This window comes from Ranitomeya variabilis, chromosome 1, assembly GCF_051348905.1.
Source record: "Ranitomeya variabilis isolate aRanVar5 chromosome 1, aRanVar5.hap1, whole genome shotgun sequence".
Lineage (NCBI taxonomy): Eukaryota > Metazoa > Chordata > Amphibia > Anura > Dendrobatidae > Ranitomeya > Ranitomeya variabilis.
Window position 1 is genome coordinate 778679826 of NC_135232.1, and position 22666 is coordinate 778702491.

The window sequence follows — 22666 nt, forward strand, 5'->3', positions numbered from 1 at the left end:
CCGGGCCTCACTATAAACTGCACCAAGTATCATTACCACTGGGTGACATTGGGTAGTAGTATAATTATTCCTGTGGTGAATAAATGCTAGTTAGGGTACTTATTAAAATACTTATCACTAAAATTGTTAAAGATTATATTTCCAAGTCACTTAATGATGAAGTTAAGAAATAATGTGAGGACTTGGGGGAAGTTCCCTTTATCGACGTTGGATAGGACAAATCTTAAGATTGTATTTTTTATGTCGTGCCTAATTTTTTTTTATTTTTTATATGGTTAGAGACTGAAAAAGAAAAATAACGCTGTCACTACCACACCCGATTCAAATGAAGGATGGGCTCAAACAAAAAATATGCAAATTCTAATCACCATAGCTTGCGGCGCTCTGCTTAAAACATGTATAAAATCATGGATTTCAGAGGAAAGCGAGAGAAACTGCATTCTCCACCGGCAATTTCAATAAAAGCACTTTATTTCAGTCACAGGGTTGCAGACACCAATGAAATGAGCAACAGCTGTTTAGCATGAGTATACCCTTCTTCCATCTCCCCCTAAAGCAGCCTGTACTCGCACAAAACATCTGTTGCTCATTTCTTTGATGTCTGTCTACAACCTTGAGGCTAACATAAAGTGCCTTTTATTGAAATTGCCGGTGGCAAGTGCTGCTTCTCTCGCTTTCCCCTGAAACTCGTCTTCTATCTGGTTCCTTGAGTATTGGTTCAAAAAGATGCACAACATCTTCAGGTATTGGGTGTGGAAAAGGGTATCCCCCAGAATTAAGCTAGAAAGCACCAATTTTCCAAAGCCAAAGATTTTTGCTGTGCCGCATACATGGTGATATTTTTTAGCCTCACAGTTCTAACATTCTAAGAAGTGGACATTAGAGGAGACTTGGGAGACAGATGCTGCATTGCTAAGATGCCTGGGTTTGGACAGAAATCTATTGACGCTATTGAAAACACATACATTTAAGGTGAGGTCTACATGACACCCCACTCTGCTGGAGTGTTAGATAATGTGGCCCCAGCGAGAAATACTAACGTCCAATATCTTTTAATGTATAGGTCTCTTTTAACAAAAGTTTTGAGAGAGCCCATGGAAACTGTGCAGTGTAGATGGGCGGAGGATATGAGCCCCATTTCCATGGAGCTGCCAGGAGAAATTTTGGAGTCTTCAGGACTGGTCTTAATAAATGTTGCTCAAAGATCTCAGTTCTTTGTTATACATACAGTATATTGAAGGCCAAACGTGCCCCATAAGATGGGTTTGCAGCAGGATGACTGCCGTCCCCGGTGTAGGAAAGAAGGTGCAGATCGGGGACATTTGTTTTGGTTGTGTCCACACTTGGCTGAGTAATGGGGTGATGTGAAAAATGTAATTGGTGAGGTATTTCGCATTGATACTCTTGGAACCAAAGTTATGTTGAGCGCACAATATTAGAACAGGTAGCAATAGCCAAAATTCTTTACCAAGTTAGGCAAATTATTACTGGATACTGGCCAGAAAAATTATAGTAGTGGTACTCTGGCTACGTTTGATAAAGGGGGGGGGGGGGGTGTATGGATCAGATGTCCAAGGGTGGAGTCAGAAGCTTTGCTACCAGATGAGATGTATGGATGGTTCGTTAATCCCTGGACTCATTTTCCATCTATTTTGGAATAACCTAAACAGAGTAGAGGGGGTATCTGAAGTTGTGGGTGGTCGTCTTTTCTTTTTTTTATATAAATATAACGGTTACTGTTGATGGTGCAATATTTCTTTAAAATATAGTAACTCCATTGTCATTTGGCTGATATGTTTGACTTCAGTAATGTTCCTCATTCTATTGTGCAGTAATATCTTATTGATTATAAAATGACCCTTTTTTTCTGGTTACTGCAGCTTTCCTCACACTGACCAGCACTATTCTCCATACAATGGCTGCTGGTGGACTGTTGTGTCCAGACCTGTCCATCAGCCTCCTCCAATAGAAAAGCTTCTTTCCTATGTGAAGTATTCTACAATACAATTGACAAGCCTGGTCACATGACTCCACCGGCAGCCATTTTGTAGACAGAAGTGCGGTCAGTTTGTGAGCCACTGGAGTTTTCTTTCACAAAGCCGCTTCAGGAAGAAAAATTGCTTTTGTTTACCTGAAGTGGTTCCAGTGGCAGTAGCAGTCATTGTTTTTTGTTTAACCGTTTCACAGTTTCTGCATTGTGGAGCGGTAAAAAGATTGAACATGTGCACAGCAAATGTTGTTTTTACAGTGCTGTGTACTGTTAAATTTTTGCGTCAGTTCTTTAAAGTTTTTTTTCAGGCAGAGTCCCCAAAATAAAGGCAAGGTGCAGACCCTAGCGTAGTAGATAATGGTTTTGTTTCCAAATAACTCCTGAATAAAGGGAAGAGACATAGCGCTAACGATTTATTAATGTGAACATTGGGTTAATAGAACCTTTATAAGATGGAATCACTAATTACTTTTCTCTAATAACAGTGATCTGATAGATTCAATGGTCTGAATTCAATGACTGTTAACATTTCATGATCTATCACTTCTGACAGCATATTGCTGTCGTTCTACTGCTGTCATTGAGGAGCCATTAAATTGAATAATACACAGCAAAAAAAAAAAACCATGACTGCAAGATGTAGGAAATATGGGGCTGTGGCCTGGACATGGCAGTGAGGGGACCCACACTGACAGCTGTCCCTTCAGGCCGTGTTCCTGGGGGAATTATAAGCAATTTGCATGCCCTCCGTTATGGGAAAGAAAGACTAGATCAGAGGTTAATCTGAAGTCCTCCACCTCTGTCAGCACATCCGGTATGCAGGGTTTCTTATTGGAGGACACCTTTTCCCAGGCGCAGCAGACGGAGTTATTATTGCCTCACCTCAGCCTGGAACAAGAAGCTGTCTTAACACTCGTGATACCGGACAGTGTCTGTAAGAACTGGGCAAGCTTCTCTCTTAAAGGGAACCTGTCAGCAGGATTGTGCACCGTAAGCTACACACAGTGTCAGGTTGGTGCTGTTATACTGACTAAAATGATACCTTGGTTGATGAAATCTGTCTTGCAGAACATCACATGAAGACCCTGACAGGCCGCCCCAGAGCACGGGCATATCATTAACACAAAACTGAAAATAAAGCTAAAAACAACAACCACAAGACAGATTTCATCACCCAGGTATCATTTTAATCAGTATAACGGTGATGACCTGACACTGTGTGTAGGTTACTGTGCACAATCCTGCTGACAGGTTCCCTTTAATGTCTGCCTCACAAGATAACAGCTCCTCAATTCTCATTGTGCTCTCACCAAAGCCCACATAGTGGTGCTTTCTTCACAGTGGAATTTACCCCACCCCTAGCCACAGGGATTCTGATATGGGGAGCGCCATAATTGATTTGAAACATCATATTGTGCCTATCCCTGCTAAGCAAGGCATGGAGCAATATATACAGAGGCTGGAGACCACACACGAAACTGAAATACATTCCCTCACTTCTAGGCTGTCAACGGTTACTGACCAGGTACACAGATAAGAGGATGATGTCATACAAGTTGTGGGCCATCATAATGCTCCTAAACAAACACTGGCTCTTCACAGCCAGTACATACAGTCTGTTTAATATGATGACCAATAAAATCGCAATCGCTGCAATATCCAGATAAGGGGTACCTGAAAGCATTAATACACAACTGATCATGCCAAGACTGCAGAAATGATTCCGTAATATCCTTGGTGATCCTATTGACCAAGAGCTAGAGATAGACAGGGCGCACCATTTACTAGGCCTTTGTGACCCAGATGCTGAGCATCCAAAGGACATTATCTGTCACATCCATTTCTTCAATGTAAAAGAGGCCATTATGAGGAAAGCAAGGGACTGGATTTCAGTGGAAAAAGCATACAGCTGCTCACAGATTAATCCTGAATAACCTGTTCTAAAAGAAGGGTATTGAAACCACTACGGTACTTAATGCCCTTTGGGAAAGTGGCCTGCTGTACTCCAGCTGCAGGTTGGGAAAAATGGAACATTGTATGCTTTGAAAAACCCAGGCGACATGAGACCATTTTGTGATGCCCAGTCCATATATCTGACTGGCTACCCTACCATTGCCACAGAGAATTCCAGCACTTCGCAGAAGGTGTTCAGTGGATCAGGATGAAGGTTATGCACCTGGACAGGAACCTGACCATTATATGAGCTCTTGAAATGAATCTGGTCTTCCCTGACCAGAGAGACAGTTTGTAGACGTTTGGGTTTTTTTCTTTAACCCCTTAGTGACCATCTATACATCTTTTTACTGACCTGTGATTATAACAGATTAGCATCCATTGAAGGGTGACACTCCTGTAGCTGGCAGCTGTACACTATAGCTGACAACTTGCTGCGTCAGCCACAGTCAGTGTGTTGGCACGGACTGTGGTCATTAACCCCTTAAATGCTGCTGTCAATAGTGACTACAACATCTAGATGGTTAACAGAGTGCGGGGGCTTCCTCTTTAACCCCATTGGCACCTCGAGATCTTGATTGTGTGGTTCTGATGTTTGCTGTGGCAGTTGACGGCCAAATAGCGGCCTTAGAGTCTGACTGCCATAGCGGCCTGTTCAAAAGTTATCAAAATTTAGGTGGTAAAAATAAACTTTCATTCCTGTCATGTGACTTTGCATTAATTCCTGAAAAGCACCTGAAGGATTAATGAACTACCTGAAAGCATTTTTGAATTTAAGGGGTGCAGTTTTTGAAATGGTATCACTTTTGGGGGTTTCCATTATATAGGACCCCCAAAGTCACTTTGAAATTGAACAGGTACCTAAATTTTTTTTTTTGTAAATTTCCGTAAAAAAAAAAATTACTGCTACATTTTTAAACCTCCTGAAATGCTAACAAAAGGAAACAACATTTTACAAATGGTGCTGATGTAAACTAGACATGTGGGAAATGTTATTTATTAATGTTTTTGGGTGGTATGACTATCTGGATTAAAGGGATAATCTTTCAAAGTTCGAAAATTGCAATTTTTTTTCCCAAATCACTGATATTTTTATAAATAAACACTAAACATATGAACTTAAATTTACCATTATCGTACAGTATGATGTCACAAAAAAAGTCTCAATCAGTGGGATGTATTGAAGCTACATAAAATGACACGTCAGATTTAAAAAAAAAATTGGTCCGTCACTAAAGGGTTAAGCATATAGTTAGATATATGTAAATACAGTTCTCATCGACTATATAGAATTTCTCAGTTAATATAAATCTTGAAATGCAAACTCAACTTAAATACCATTCAATTATTGTGATCAGGCTGTATTACTTTACTCACTATGCAAGTGCTTCTCACTAAATTAGAATATCTTCAAAAAGTTAATTTTAGTTCTTCATTACAAAAAGTGAAACTCATAGATCATTCTGTAATGACTATATATTATATTTCAGGTGTTTATTTCAGTTAATGTTGATGATTGTGGCTTACAGCCCATGAAAACCCAAAGTAATTATCTCAGTAAACTAGAATAATTAACAAAAAACACCTGCAAGGGCTTCCTAAGCCTTTAAAAAGGTCCATTAGTCTGTTTTCAGTAGACTCCACAGTCATGGGGTAGACTGCTGGCTTGACAGATGTCCAGAAGGCAGTCATTGACACACGCCACAAGGAGGGTAAGCCACAAAAGGTCATTGCTAAAGAAGCTGGCTGTTCAGAGAGCTGTATCCAAGCATGTTATTGGAAAGTTGAGTGGAAGGAAAGTGTGGTAGAAAAAGGTTCACAAGTTATCGTGATAACTGCAGCCTTGAAAGGATTAAGAAAAGGCCATTCCCAAATTTGGGGGCGATTCACAAGGAGTGGATTGCTGCTAGAGTCATTGCTTCAAGAACCACCACACACAGACGTATCCAGGACATGGGCTATAAGTGTCGCATTCCTTGTGTCAAGCCACTCATGACCAATAGACAACGCCAGAAGCGTCTTACCTGGGCCACGGAGAAAAAGAACTGGACTATTACTCAGTGGTCCAAGGTGGTGTTTTCAGATTAAAGTACATATGGCATTTTATTTGGAAATCAAGGTCCCAGGGTCTGGAGGAAGAGTGGAGAGGTACACAATCCAAGGTGCTTGAGATCTAGTGTGAAGCTTCCACAATCAGTGATGGTTTGAGAAGCCATGTTATCTGCTGGTGTAGGTCCACCATGTTTTATGAGAATCAGTCATTGTAGCCGTCTACCAGGAAATTTTAGAGCACTTCATGCTTCCCTCTGCCGACAAGCTTTTTGGAGATGTAAATTTCATTTTCCAGCAGGACTTGGCACCTGTTCACACTGCCAAAAGTACCAATACCTGGTTTAAAAACAACAGTATCACTGTGTTTGATTGTCAAGCAAATTCGCCTGACCTTAACCCCATAGAGAATCTAAGGGGTATTGTCAAGAGGAAGAGGAGACACCAGACCCAACAATGCAGATGAGCTGAAGGCTATCGAAGCAACCTGGGCTTCCAGAACACCTCAGCAGTGCCACAGGCTGATCGCCTCCATGCCCCGCCGCATTGATGCAGTAATTGCAAAAGGAGCCCTGACCAAGTATCAAGTGCATTTACTGAACATAATTTCAGTAGGCCAACGTTTCAGATTTTAAAATCCTTTTTCAAGCTGATGTTGTAATGTATTCTAATTTTCTCAGAAAATGACTTTTGGGTCTTCATTGGCTGCAAGCCATAATCATCAACCTTAACAGAAATAAACACTTTAATAGATCACTCTGTTTGTAATAACTCTATATAATGAGTTTCATAATTTATTCAGTCGTCATGACAGCACTAACGAGAGAGGGGATCCGCCCTTCAGGGACAGGAAACCTACAGAGATAAAAGGGCGGCACCTCTCTCCCGCATCAGTTGGTTTCCTGTCCCTGACAGGGGACCTTGCAGAGGCCTTTGGAAGAAAGGCGAAGACAGAAGTTTGGACCCAGGTCCGACTCACCGATCCTGGAGGCGGGATGGCCCCTTCCTCGGTGTAGATCGCGATGCTGGAAGTGCCGCACCACAGAGGGCTGTGGGAGCAGGCAACAGCAGAGCAAGAGCAGCCTTCAGGGGGAGCCGCTCTTTGATGTCCCATCGCCGCTGGTACGGGTATGTATTAGGTGGGAGGCCCTCCTTCCAGCTGTGTGCGGGGTTCGGGGTCCTTTCCGGCCAGCGTGAGCGTTGCAGCGCGGTGTGGGGCTTGCCCGGTTTGGGATGCGGAGCGCCGAGTGTGGGTGCTCATGTCGGCTAGCGTGGGCGTTTGCGGCGCCTTGTCGGCAGCGCCGACGTTCCCCTCTGACAGGTGTGCGGCGTGCAGCGTTCGGAGGCTGCAGGGCGCACCGGAAGTGACGCGCGCGATGGGGGAGACCTGGGTGGTAACTGACGATGACGTTTCGGCGCATGCGCACTAAGCCGCCGGGGCGAGAAAATATGGCGGCGCCCTGCCGGCTTTGCTGTAGACAGGGTCCGGGCGGCCCTTTCGCTTTAAAGTAGAGTCTGGATCCGGCGCTTCCTGAGGGGGCGGGGGGGGGGACTATCCAGATCGGTCAGCCTCGTGGGGGAAGGGCCTCCCACATACAATGAAGTACCAGGCAGTTCATCCGGATTGGCCTGCTGACCCCCATCTGGGGGAGGTACCCTGTTGGGGGCCGGCTACTTAAGGAGTCGATGGCGGCTTCCTCATGCTTCACACCCATTTGTTACAATGGAGTCTCAGGAGCAGGATCCGTTGCTTTCTGAGCAACAGTGTCAACCCCTGGAGAAGCCTCATGCAGCGAACACCCAGCGACGTGCTAGTGGCAGTAGTCGTCCTGGTGGTAGAGCTGACCAATCATCTAAAGCCGGAAAGTCCTCAAGCCGTATGGATGTTGCTTCGGTGGAGAGGGTCCCCCCGCAATCTTCGGTACCATTTGGACACTGTAGGGGGTAAGTGATCATCGTGAAAGTTCACTTAGTGATTGGTGTCCCTCCTTATTCCCTCTTTTTACATCAGGGAAAAAAGCGATCCTCTAAATCCAAGCACAAGGAATGTGCAGAATGTGGTATTCCTCTCCCTGACGAATATGTTAAGAGACTATGTGGTCCGTGTATCCAGCGTCTAATAGCGGAAGAAACACCAGATTCGCTTCTAGTCTGAGACAGATGGTTAGACAGGAGATTAGAAGCTCTACAAGATCTCAATCTCATAGGGGGTCTAAAATAACGGACCTTGGATCCCCAAGTTCACACGAGAGTGACTTAGGAGATCTGAAGTCGGAAGCCTCTCTCTCGTCAGTATCCTCCTCGGGTTCGGAATACGAACATTCTTGTTTTTCTTTTGACCGCATAGACCGCCTAGTTAAAGCGGTAAATAATACAATTGGGATTGAGCAGACGACACCAGAGAGATCCATGCAGGATGTCATGTTCCGAGGTCTGGACCGTAAATCCCGCCGATGCTTTCCGGTAGTGGAGAAAGTTAGCGCCTTAATTTCCAGAGAGTGGAAAAAACCGGAAAGAAAAGGTTCTCTTCCTCCATCCTTCAAGCGGAAGTATCCGTTCGAGGAGTCTGCTTCGGCCACGTGGGATAAAGCCCCGAAGCTTGATGCGGCCGTAGCCAAGGCTTCCAAAAAATCTTCTCTACCGTTTGAGGATCTGGGGACTTTAAAAGACCCACTGGACAGGAGGGCAGATGTGTTTCTCAAGGGAGCCTGGGAAACTTCAGCAGGGGCTCTCAGACCATCAATCGCTGCCACCTGCACGGCACGCTCTATGATGGTGTGGTTGGATAGCCTGGAGAGTCAGCTGAAGGACAAAACCCCGAGAGATGAAATATTATCCTCTCTCTCTATGATTCAGAGGGCTGCGGCTTACCTTGCTGACGCTTCAGCGGACTCAGTTAAGTTGGCGGCTAGGTCGGCCGCGCTCTCTAATTCAGCCCGTAGAGCAATCTGGCTGAAATGTTGGCAAGGAGACATGCAGGCCAGATCCAAATTGTGCAACATCCCGTGCGTGGGAGAACACTTATTCGGTCCGGTTCTGGACGAATTATTAGAAAAAGCGGGAGACAGTAAGAAACGGTTTCCCTACCTGGGTAGGCCTACTTACAGAAGAGGCACTAATAGGAGGTGGTTTGATCGAACAAGACCGAATAGAGAAAGACCCAGATATGATGCTAACAAAAAGAAAGGTAGAGGCTACATGTTTAGCTCCTTTAGAGACAACAGGAAGCCACAATGACTGGCGGACCGGGTAGGAGGGAGACTTCTAGCCTTCTATCCGGCATGGCGTATTATATCCAATAGCCCGTGGGTCTTGAACATTGTGGAGTCGGGTTTAAAGTTTGACTTTCGATTCACTCCTGACGACAGGTTTCTTGTAACACCATTGCGTTCTTCCTCCACAGAACAGCGGGCGTTAGAGTCTGAGGTCCAGGAACTCCAACAGAAAGGCGTTTTGGTGGAGGTTCCTGAAGTACAGAGGGGTAAAGGATTCTACTCTCCCCTCTTCTTGATTAAGAAGCCAGATAACAGCTTTCGCACAATTATAAACCTTAAAGGCCTAAATAGGTTTTTGTGGATCCCGTCATTTAAAATGGAGTCGGTCAAGTCTGCAATAAAGTTATTGTTTGGCGGGTGCTTTATGGTCGTCTTAGATCTGAAAGACTCGTATTATCACGTCCCCATACACGTAGACCACCAGTGTTATCTAAGAGTTGCAGTCCTCTTAGGAAAATCAATAAGACACTTTCAATACAGGGCACTCCCCTTTGGTGTTGCGGTGGCCCCTCGGGTATTCACTAAAATAATGGTAGAGGTTATGGCGCATCTTCATGAGCAGGATATTCTCATAGTCCCATATCTCGATGACCTATTAATAATAGGAAACTCCGAATCACACTGCGCGTCCCAACTACACAAAGTAATTGCAGCCTTGCAAAGGTTGGGGTGGATAATCAATTTTAAAAAGTCACGGTTGCAGCCTCTAGAGGTTCAAGAATTCTTGGGTCTCATATTGGACTCGAGGTTACAAGAATGCCGTCTACCTGACGTTAAGTTGGAAAAGATCCAACGACAGATTCTTGGAGTGATTGCTAATCCAGTTATAACATTAAGGGGAGCAATGTCACTGTTAGGCTCACTCACGTCGTGCATCCCGGCAGTACGATGGGCCCAGTACCACACCAGGGTCCTACAGTGGGAGGTCCTGTACAACACTCGTCGGTTAGAAGGTCACTTGGACAGTTTTCTTTCCTTATCAAATGCCACTATTCAGTCCTTACGTTGGTGGTTACACGCTCCAAACCTTCGTAAGGGGGTTCCCTGGATAAACCACATATCACGAGTATTAACCACAGACGCTAGTCCCACGGGATGGGGGGCGCATATGAACGAGATGTGGGTCCAGGGGGTTTGGTCACCCTCCGAACAGAATTTGTCATCTAACCTTAAAGAGTTGTTGGCCGTAGAACGAGCTCTGAGATATTTCCTTATATCCTTACAGGACCACCACGTCAGAATATTCTCAGACAATCAGGTAACGGTAGCTTACGTTAACCACCAAGGGGGAACCCGATCCAAGTCCTTAATGGAGGTATCGGGTCGTATCTTACAGATAGCCGAGAATCATCTACGGTCACTAACATCACTGCACATAAAGGGGAAGCACAACGTTGTAGCCGACTTTCTAAGTCGCAGGAAGCTCGGGCAAGGAGATTGGGTGCTCAATCAGGCCATCTTCGATCAGATCACCCAGCGTTGGGGATACCCACAAATAGACCTCTTCGCCAACAAAGAAAACAAAAAATGTCGTCGATTTTGTTCCCTAAATCCCAGAGACAATCCGGTGGCGGTGGATGCTCTCCTGATTCCTTGGCACTTCGAAACAGCCTATGCCTTCCCCCCGTTGAACTTGATCCCGATAGTCCTCAGGAAGATTCGGGAGGACAGAGCTCATGTGATTCTGATAGCGCCATTCTGGCCCAAAAGGCCGTGGTTTCCTTGGTTGAGGAAAATGTCCATTTCTCAACCATGGATTCTCCCAGAACTCCCAGACCTCCTCTCACAGGGTCCGATCTTCCATCCACGAGTGGCCAGTTTACATCTGACGGCGTGGGATTTGAAGGGTCATTATTAAGAAAAAAGGGGTTTTCTGAGGGACTTATTAATACCCTATTAAAAAGCAGAAAAAACTCCACAACAAATATTTATGTAAGAATCTGGAGAAAATTCCTTTCGGTCTCAGGGTCACTTATCAGTCAGAAAGCTAGTATTCCAAAGATCTTGGAATTCCTACAGAAAGGTCTCGAAATGGGGCTAGCTACAAGCACCCTTAGAGTCCAGGTTTCAGCCTTGGGGGCGCTGTATAATTGTGGGTTAGCTAAAAATTATTGGATTGCTCGGTTTATTAAAGCGGCCGCTAGATCAAGACCCATCGTTAAGAATAGGCTAGCCCCGTGGGACTTAAACTTAGTCCTCTCAGCGTTAACGGAACCCCCCTTTGAGCCTTTAGAATCTGCATCTATAAAGATCCTGTCCTTAAAGACTGCTCTTTTGATTGCTCTTACGTCTGCTAGGAGAGTTAGTGATTTGCAGGCCCTCTCTAGACTAACTCCATATATGCAGATTAGGGAAGATAGAGTAGTATTAAGAACGGATCCCCTCTATCTCCCAAAAGTAGCATCTAGGTTCCACAGACTCCAGGAGATAAATCTCCCCACCTTTTGTCCTAATCCTAAAAACTCAAAGGAACTCAAACTCCATACGTTAGATGTCAAAAGATGCCTTCTTAAATATATTTCTTTAACAGATCCCTGGAAAAAAGATAATTCCCTGTTTATATCCTATCAGGGAGTCAAAAAAGGGTTTAGAGTGTCCAAAAACACCTTGAGTAGATGGATTAGGGAGGCAATTTCTCTGGCTTATTCAGCAGGTGGCCTAGAAGTCCCGGAAGGCGTAAAGGCTCACTCCACCCGTGCCATGGCATCTTCCTGGGCAGAGAGATCGGAGGTGTCAATTGAGGATATATGTAAGGCGGCCACATGGTCATCTCCATCTACTTTCTTGAATCATTATAGATTAGATCTTGGTAGCTCCAATGATCTTACATTTGGTAGAAGGGTGCTGGAAGCAGTAATCCCACCCTAATACTCTTTTCTCTGTAATTCTCTCGTTAGTGCTGTCATGACGACTGAATAAATACTCAAGCTACTTACCAGGTAGCGGTGTTTTTCAGGAGTCCATGACAGCACTCCTATATTCCCTCCCTTTCTACTGGTATGGGTTTCATCACGATAAGTATATTCTCATGTAGGTTAATTTTTCTACAAATGGTAGTCACAAGGTGAAATGTGTTAAGATATTTATGTGTTACTAATCAATGGAGGTCCTCTCATGCTCTGTAATCCAACTGATGCGGGAGAGAGGTGCCGCCCTTTTATCTCTGTAGGTTTCCTGTCCCTGAAGGGCGGATCCCCTCTCTCGTTAGTGCTGTCATGGACTCCTGAAAAACACCGCTACCTGGTAAGTAGCTTGAGTATTTCAGTTCTTCAATACAAATAAACTTTTTGATATTCTAAGGTTAGCGAGAAGCATTTGTATATTCAATGTTTCCCCCTAATAGTAACTCTAGGTCTGAAAGTTTGACTTATGCCTGTAAAGACAACCCCCAGTGAGGCTAAGTTCACACTTGCGTTTGACTTTTCTGCATATGGCTGCGTACTTCCTCCCTTAACCTCCGCCGACGCTCCGCCTACTTTCGCATGCTTCCTGCGTACCTATCTTTAACATTGGGTACGCAGGGACATGTGTTGTATTCGGATGCGTCTGCATGCGGCTTTTTGATGTGCCCGCTGACCGCAAGAAAATTCAGCATGTTGCGTTCGGTGGACACGTCAAACTGCCGCATGCAGACGCATCGCATACAACGCATGTAACTGCTTACCCAGTGTTAAAGATTGGGACACATGCGAAAATAGGCGGAGCGTAGGCAAAGCTTAAGGGAAGAAGTACGCAGACCAGCCGAACACAAGTGTGAACCTGGCCTTAGGGAGTTGCTTTTGGATTTTGGATCTCCTTCCTAATGTTCAATTTATTCATAATCTATACCGCATAGATTAGATGCTGAGAGGTAGACGATATATCTAGCGTTTATACTTCCTCCTTGCTCTTAATCTTTCTATCCTTTTAAGTGTTTTAACATATGCGTAAACATGTACATTGTCTCTGTCTTGAAGAAACCCACTTTAGAGGCGATTTATATATCTTTGTTTAATAAGATAGTATTCATCCACAGTACAAATCCTGTTTTGGAGTTTAAAGGGGCAAGTATAGGCATACACAAATAACTTCCTCATACTCTTAGAAACGCTGTCTGACACGGAGGGGAGGTGTGTGTTTTAAAGGGAATCTGTCACCTACTTTTTCGTATATAAGCTGCTGCCACTGCCATTAGGGGCTTATCTATAGCATACTGTAATGGTTGTACCCCTTCCTCTTCCTTTATTGTCATCCTTACCTGTTCCCTTAATAAATACATTGTGGATTATTTAATATTATAATTTGGTGTTTCTAGTCGTGTTTTTTCTTCGTATTTTGCATTAGTTTGCAACTTTTTCCATTTTTTATGTCCGTATTGATATTTATCACAGTATAGTTACAACGATCTTTATAGCTATAAATATTCTGTGACCTTTTCTTGTCTTCATGAGGTGTGTTGACAGCATACTGTAATGCTGTAGATAAGCCCCCCGATGTAACCTGAAAGATAAGAAAAACAAGTTCGATTATACTCCCTTGGGGGGCGGTCCGGTCCGATGGGCGTCGCGGTCCGAGTCTGGCACCTACTATCTTCATGCGATGACGTCTGCTTCCTGTCGCGGCTCCTGCGCAGGCGTACTTTTATCTGCCCTGTTGAAAGCAGCATAAAGTACTGCAGGCGCTGGGCTTCTCGGACCTTTCCGGGCACCTGCACACTTCAGTACTTTGCCCGGTTAGGTTTGCTCTTAATTTTGGGGGTTGTTATTGTTCACTATCCTCGCAGTCCTTTTGAACGGAAACTGTCACTGGATTCATGCTGATCAAGCCACAGATTCATGCTAACCAAGACTGGCTACACGATTGCAGCCAAGTATGCATTTCTCTGAAACTTAGCGACATTTCCGAGAAAACATAATGTGAAGATCTGGCTGGGACCAATAATTTCTCTACTGTTGTCTGAAACGTGTCCAGCCTGGTTCCTCTCAGCTCCTCTCTGTGACTGACAGTTCTTTCCTACATACACAGATGGGAGAGACCTGTGAATTATCTGGAGCAGTGCAGGCAGAAGCATTAACATTTTAGGGGCAATACAATTTTCAATATGAAATAATCAGCATGTGTGTTAGAAATTGCATCAAGTGCAACACCTTTAGATATTATCTGCTTGATCTTCAGTGAAAACTAGTAGGATTCTATGAAAGCCTAGTATTAAGTTAGTATCAGATAATTCCCCTATTAAGGCAAATAAATCCTTTTTGTAGTTACAAGAACAGGGTCTCCTTTATCAGTTTTCTTTGACAACTTTGTTTCTGCCTAAAAAACACATCGAAACGGAGGTCAGAATCTAAAGTGCCTCCATCTGCCTCTTTATAGTTAATGTATCCATCTGGACTCCTTCTGAATCCAGTTTTTCAAGGATTTATATTGAAACCTAATGCAGTGCTCAGTGCAGGGTAGAATACAGTATGAATGTTATCCCACAGAAAACCCTACACCGACATGGCAGTGTGAGCACTTATTCTATTAATTTTCATCATCCTGTTCTATCTTTATTGTTCAGTTATGGCAGGGGTGCACACAACATTTTTTTTGGTCCGAGGGCCACATTGTCATACTTAACCAATCCCAAGGGCCACAAAATAATTTTTTAAAGGGTTAGTTGCATTAAGAAATCACAAAGAAAACAAAGTTTTGCGTATCAGAGTTTCTTCTCAGTTACTCATGAAAAAAATGTCAACACACCTTAACTTAACTGAATTTTTGATCAGAATCTCTCTAAATCCACATCTTTAAACTCCAAGTTTTGAGGTCTTTTGAGTGTTAACGTAGGCATGAAGCACATCTGACTAGTTAATTATTACATGTGTAGAAGATTAGAACCACCATCAGTAAATGAAGTCATCACGAGAACCATCATCCGTATATGAATGCATCACCAGTACCATTATTAGTACATGAAGCCATCACCATCCGTACATGAATGCAGCCCTAGAACAATCATCAGTACATGACTGCAGCATTAAGCTTAGTTCAGGGATCAATTGTAAGGTGATGTCAGCCCCATATATTCTTGTATAGCATGAAACTACAACTCCCAGTATGTCCTTGGTAAGCATATACTTGGAGGAGTTGTTAATAGCCATCATCAGGCTGTGGACTATACACGCAGTAGTGGTGACACACAGGCAGTATCTCAAGCATTTACTTCCAGGTACCTTTCATAGGTGACATTTTGTCTGATTGAAGTCATTCTCATCCCTTATGTCTCTATATATAGTACAGATGTCATCATGCCTTTACATATCCACTCAGTCTCTACAGACATCCCCTTTTTTTGATTTTCTGCAGCACATCCTAACACTGTGCCCTTTAACAATGTCATTAAAATGCTCCTGAATAAGTGTCTTCCCTAGTCCATGCCTCCTGAATAAATAATTGTCCCCCCGCACCCATTGCCCTTCTCCATAATATGTCCTGCATGCTGCCCCTCTCCTTAATGTCCCCTGCATGCTGACCCTCTCCATAATGTCCCCCATACTGCCCCTCTCCATATCCCACCCACATACACACCTCCTGTTTTTCACATTTCCCCGCCACTTCCTCATAATGTGTCCAGACATTAACACCCATAATCTGGACATTGAATCAGGAGTGATTACCGTCCATGGCTGTCTTTTGCGTCCTCACTGCCTATGTGGTGACAGCAGCAGTGTGATTTGGTTAGCAGCATGATGACCGCATCACGCAGCTGGACGTTGGGCCTGGGGTTTACGAGTAGAGTTGAGCGAATGTTTCAAAATTCTGTTCCGATTACAATTGGCTACAAATATTGTATTTGCAATATTAGCCAAACGTCATTGGAGTTGGGGGTAGAAATGACCGAATATGTTCAAAATCCATCGTCAAACATAAATTGGTCATGAATAGGGTATCAATATGGCAAATTCAGATTTGGCGACCAATTCCGAACATATTCGCTCGACTCTACTTACGAGCTCTGCTCTTCTTGGTGCTGAAGTGTTTAAATGTATTTGCGTCTGAAAGATGTGAATACATTTGCGTATATGAGGAAGGGATCCGGAGTCTTCCGCTCACTGCAAAAAATCTCACTGAGTTAGGTGAATGCTTGAAATGCAATTCTCAATTAGAACACTTATAACTAGAGCACACACACTATCTGAACAACTTTTTAATTGAAGTAGTTGTCCATGTAACTTCGAATTTCCACTTTTGGACATTAAAATGGAATGGAAAGGCTATGAACATATTAAACCATTAATCCTAAATGGGCAAATCTCCACTAGATATAAACCCTTCTCTAACAGACCAATAAAACTTAACCTGTAGTCCATTTTATTAAAATAATTTCAACAGCGTAATCCATTAAAATACTCTACACTCCATATTTGCCAATGTTAATAAATATATGCCAAGTAGTAAACGTTTATCGTAGAAGATGCCGCCTTTTGGAGTACCATTGTTATGTAGTCAATAGACAAATTCTCATTTTATAATGTATCAAACACAACGCACATTTTCCCAAAAAGTGTTTCACTGAATCATCTGTATCGGGATGAATTAGTGAATGGCGCTTCGACCCGAAACTCCCACTATATAGCCTATGAGTCAGTCACATGAAATACCATTCTCACCAATGATGTCCATACCTCCCGCACATGGGCAATATTCCAGATATGTCGCCGGGTCTGCTGGGATTCGTGTGACTGTTATGCGTCTTGAACCCTGCAGCCAAGGCCTCAATTTCCCTGACTCCCGACTCCATTAACATTAACGTAATTATCCTACATGTGCTGTAACAAAACAGCAACTGTTATTAGGCTACGTCCCCCACGGTCAGCAATCTTCAGCTCTTTGGACTCAGCACATGTCCGCTGTGTCCAAAGCGCTGCTGGCTTTTGAACACAGGTGTTCATTGAACCTTACGGAATCACCGCACCCTATACATTGGACGGGTCATCACCGCAAGATGAATAGACGTGCTGCAGTCTGGATAGACGCACCGCATGTCCGTCTCCGCAGGGAAGCCGCGGGCGCCGTTGCACTTATAGTGGACATGGGATTTCTTTAAAATCCCATCCGTTATGCTGTAGCATCTGGCCGCTGCAGGTTGGACACTGGGGATGTACACAGCGTCCAACCCGCAGCGTTTACGGACTGTGGGAACATACCCTCAGAAATCTGCGTGAAATGCAATATGTTTATTTAAAAAAAAAATAAAATTGCTTGGGCTCCCGTGTAATTTTAATAACCAGCAGAGGGAAAGCTGACAGCTGAGGGCTAATGTTAATATTCTGGAAAGGAGCCAATAGCCATAAAGGTTTCCAGTCTAATATCAGCTCAGTTGTTTGCTTAGCCTTTACTGGCTAGTTTACAGGGGAATCCCAGAAAAAAGTTTACATGGGGTCCCCCTATAAAATCAAACAAGCAAAGGCCAGGCAGACAGCTGGGGGCTGATATTAATAGCCTTGGAAGGGGCCATGGATATTGGCACCCCCCAGGCTAAAAACATCAGCTCTCAGCTGCCCCAGAAAAGGCGCAATTCAGCCACGTAGCCTCACTATTCCCACTTGCCCTGTAGCGGTGGCAAGTGGGGTAATATTTGTGGGGTTGAGGTCACCTTTGTATTGTCAGGTGACATCAAGCCCACGGCTTAGGTGTCTTATAGACGCTTCTCCATTACTATCTGTTACTAATCCTATAGTTACATGCTAAATTAATCACACAGACTCCTTTATTGAATCTTAATTTATTATATTTACTGAATGCTTAATCCCCGACGCCCTCGTACTCCTGCAGCACAAATAAAATAAAAAACCAACATATAATACTCCCTGTCCTCTGTAGTCCACAATAATGAGTGTCCCACAGTGATCTCGCGTGTAGAACGTGCATGTCTCCAGAAGCATGAACTGGGCATAATTTACTGGGCACTACAATGTACCGGCACCAGAATAGCAGATTTTCAATTTTTCATTCGGCAACATCCACTGCTATTTGTTTCTGGAAAACCCCCATGCAGTCAAATTCACACTTACCTAGAACTTCCCAAAGGGGAATAATTTCCAAAATGTGGTCACTTGGGGAGGGATGAGGGATGTATTCCACTCTTCTAGCCTTTAGGGGCTCTGTATATGGAGTCCACAAACTATTAAAATCTGCTCACCAGGTGGCAAATGGCGCTCCTTCCATTCCAAGTCTTGATGTGTGGCGAAGCAGTATTGTACAGCCACATATGGGGTATTTCACCTTCTGTTTGAGCATGGACACTGAACACTGACTTCATCAGGAAGTCCGTGTTACTGTTTGGGTTCGGTCCCTCGAACACCAGATGTTTGTCACACTGTCATGTGTTTATGATGGCACTGCAAACACTGCTTCTGATCGGCGGCAGAGTCATCACTGCTGTTCAGATAGCCATGGTTCCCATGCTGTCAAAAATCAGCGTGATCACGCAGCTGTGATCGGACGTGTATAAAGTTTACCTATGGTACTGTTGTCACCTGATGGGACTACTGCTCCCATCAGCTAAAGCTGACTGCTGGGGGCTGGTATCCTCGGGCTGTTAAGGGGCCAGGGATATTGGTTCCCCCAGCCTCAAAATAGCAGCCTGCAGCCACCCAGACAAGGCGCATCTATTGGATGTGCCAATTATGGCTCTTTGTCCGGATCTTCCCACTTGCCCTGTAGCGGTGGCAAGTGGGGTTCATATTTATGGGGTTGATTTCACCTTTGTATTGTCAGGTGACATCAAGCCCACAGGTTAGTAATGGAGAGGTGTCTTTAAGACACCTATCCATTACTAATCCTATAGATATATGGTAAATAAAGACACAGCAAGTATAAGTCTTTTATTCAAAATAAATCAAAACACACTTTTACATTTTTATTTAAAAGTATCAAACGGATATGCTCATCTAAGGCCTAATTCCACTGAATCCCTAGTCTCTGGTAATAAACTAAAAATAAACAATCATATCCCTGACCTGTCCGTTCTTTCCCACGCCATAATCCATGTCTTGGAATCAACAATTTTCAACCTGGGTGGTGCCAAGATGCTACTGTCCAGGCTGAGAACCACTGGTGAAAGAGCTTCTGCGAGTGCAGCATCAGTGAATTGCGTGGACGACCTCAATGTTACTGCCGGTCACTGAGGCTGCGTTCCCAGCTGGCAAATGAACTGCGGTGACCTCTGCACCGTGAGAAAGTCTGTGCAGAGGCAAGTTCACCACAGTGAATTTCTCCCTGTGAACATTATACCTCCGATCACAGGGCACTTGCCCTGTCTTTTGACAGCATGGGAACCGCAGCTGTTTGACCAGCGTTGATGATTATTTTACCGCCAATCAAAAGCGGTGTTTGTCGTGCACATGACAGTGTGACAAACACTGGATGTTCATGCCCCCCATTCAAGTGAGTGGGGTCCAGGTACTGTTCTGGTGAGAAGTTTCCACTGTTGAGGCTCTCCAAATAAGAGATGGCGTCTGCTCTTGATTTCAGCCATTTTTATGTTCAAAAAGTCAAAACTGTTCTCCTTCCCTTCTGAGCGAGCCCTGACTTGCACAAAAACATTTTTTTTCCCCACATATGGGGTATTGACATACTCGGAACTAATTGCACAACACCTTTTGGAGTCCAATTTCTCCTGTTGCCTTTTTGAAAATAAAAAAAAAATAGAGGCTAAAGTAAAATTTGTGAATAAAAAAAAAAGTTACCTGTTTTCTTCCACATTGCATTAATTCCTGTGAAGCACCTGAAGGGTTGATACATTTCTTGAATGTGGTTTTGAGCACCTTTGACGGGTGCAGGTTTTAAAATGGTTTTAGTTTTGGTTATTTTCTGTCATGTAGGCCCCCCAGTCACTTGAAATGTGATATGGTCCCTAGAAAAAAATAAAGAAAGAAATGGTTTTGTTGGCAAAATGAGAAATTGCTGGTCAACATTTAACCCTTCTAACTTCCTAACCAAAAAGTTTCAAAAATTGTGCTGATGTAAAGTAGAAATGTGGGAAATGTTATTTATTAACTATTTTGTGTGGCATAAATCTGGTTTAAGGGCATAAGAATTAAGAGTATGAAAATTGCTAAATTTATAAAAAAAAATAGCCAAATTTCTTATGTTTTTACAAACACAAGTCATATTGAAGAAATTTTACCTCTATCACGAATTACCGTAAAATATATCACAAGAAACTATCTCAGAATCAGTGGGATCCATTAACCCCTTTCGACATTGGGTGTAATAATACGCCCACGTCGGAATTCCTCCCTTTTGATGCTGTTTTGAACAGCTGACATGTGCCTTTAACAGCCACGGGTGGAATCGTGATCCACCCGTGGATGTTGACCTGTTAAATGCCGCCGTCAATCTGACGGCTACATTTAACTTGCGCTTCTGGTAAGCGCGCCGAACCTCTACCCCCAAATCGTTGACCCTGTCACGTGATCACGGGTCACTGATGGGTTGGCATGACAACCAGAGGTCTCCAGCAGACTTCTATGGTTGTCATAGCCGAATTGCTTTGAGGCTGCCCGTGGTTTGCGCTCATAGCAGGTGAGGATTTCTGATCATCGTCTCTATGTAGCAGAACCGATCAGACAACTGCAGCCTCTAGTCTCCCATGGAGACTATTAAAGCATGCAAAATAACAAATAAAAAGTTTTAAAAATTATATAAAAAAGCTCAAATCGCCCCATTCAAAATAAAACAATAACAAAATCAAATATATACATATTTGGTATCGCAGAGTTCAGAATTGCCCTATCAATAGAAATAAATAAAGATAACCCGATCGGTAAATGGCGTAACGAGAAATTCAAAACTCCAGAATTACGTTTTTGGTTGCCGCTACATTGCAATAAAATGCAATAATGGCGATCAAATGATCGTATCTACACCAAAATGGTATCAATAAAAACCTCAGCTTGGTGCTCAAAAAATAAGCCCTCACCCAGCACCAAATCATGAAAAATGGAGACGCTACAGGTCTCAAACGGCGTCTTTTTTTTGTTTGTTTTTTCTTGTTTTAACCAAAAGATTTGGATTATTTTTTTTTCACTACTTAAATAAAAAAAAAACCTAGACATGTTTGGTGTCTATGAACTTGTAATGACCTGGAGAATCATAATAGCAGGTCAGTTTTAGCATTTAGTGAACATGATGATAAAAAAAACTGGAATTGCACTTTTTTTTAATTTTCTCCAACTTTGCCACACTTGGAATTTTTTTTCTCCCCTATTTCCGGTATATGATATGTTAAAACCAATTGTGTCCTTCAAAAGTACAACTTGTTCCACAAAAATGAAACCCTGTCCTGGCCATTTTGACCAAAAAATTAAAAAGTTATGGCTCTGGGAAGAAGGGAAGCAAAAAACGCAAATTACCTCTGGTTATGAAGGGGTTAACTCATTCCAGAGTTATTGCCACATAAAGTGCCTGGTGCCAGAACTAGGTTAAATGCTTTGTTCTTTGCCACCACTATTTAAAACGGTAAGACAGATGTTTGTAGATTGTGAGCCCTCGCGGGCAGGGTCCTCTCTCCTCCTGTACCAGTTGTGACTTGTATTGTTCAAGATTATTGTACCTGTTTTTATTATGTATACCCCTCCTCACATGTAAAGCGCCATGGAATAAATGGCGCTATAATAATTAATAATAATAGTGTTCCTCCTGGCCCTTATTCTATCCATGATCCCTATGGAATACTTGGCAATTGTGATCTGCCAAGCCCAGAACATATCTGCAGTCTCCGTGGGATGGAACGATCATAAATTAGCCATTTATGTAAACTATTACTGTACTTTACCTAGCTGGTTACTTCCCTCTGTCCTGTTCAGGCACTTTAGTCCAGAACCATCATAATTTAGCCAATTTATTCGGACTTATTACTGTACACTACCAAACTGGTAACTTCCCTCCCACTCCTGATCAGCGAGTTTTGAAATGTTTAGCAGTGTAAGCAATTTTAAAGTAAACTATAACAAAACGGAGGCACGCAATGTTGCTATAGCTTCTAATACTGCCAGCATATTGGAGAAGTCTCTTTTAAATGGCAATCCAATTTAGTCAAATACCTGGGAATACAGATTCGCTCTGACTTGCCTAGCTTTTATTAACTAACTTTTACCTCCCTGCTTCAATACACTATTCAAGACTTCAAATCCTATTTATCCTGGTTCATGTGTTTTTTTTTTTGTTTTTTTTTTAAATTCTGTGAAAACTGATATTCTACCCTGCTTTCTGTATTCATTCTAAACTATACCAATCCATCTCCCTAACACCTTTTTTAAAAGTCTCCAATCTCCAATTAGTTTGGGGATCAACATGAATCGAGTTGCAGGTTTCCTTTAATGCTTCAGCAATTCTTTGCTAACCCACCCTAAATCCAAAGGTTGTGCAGGCC

At 43.2% G+C, this 22666-nt stretch overlaps 2 protein-coding genes across 2 annotated transcripts in view; both read left to right on the plus strand.

The window, feature by feature from the left end:
- The window catches only part of BTBD2 (BTB domain containing 2), a 101095-nt gene that overhangs the window by 46970 nt on the left and 31459 nt on the right, over positions 1-22666 (plus strand). The window lies entirely within an intron of this gene.
- Positions 9685-12452, plus strand: LOC143767395 (uncharacterized). The gene is made up of 2 exons (XM_077255745.1): positions 9685-10531; positions 10604-12452. Exons 1-2 carry the CDS (start codon positions 9797-9799, stop codon positions 11123-11125), a joined length of 1257 nt encoding a protein of 418 aa, XP_077111860.1. The 5' UTR covers positions 9685-9796; the 3' UTR covers positions 11126-12452.

Excerpts from the sequence above, each read along its gene's own strand:
- LOC143767395 (XM_077255745.1), top strand. The coding sequence starts at position 9,797 with ATGGTAGAGGTTATGGCGCATCTTCATGAGCAGGATATTCTCATAGTC. Across the intron at positions 10,532-10,603 it reads TCTCAGACAATCAGGTAACG|ATAGCCGAGAATCATCTACG; the intron begins GTAGCTTACGTT and ends CGTATCTTACAG.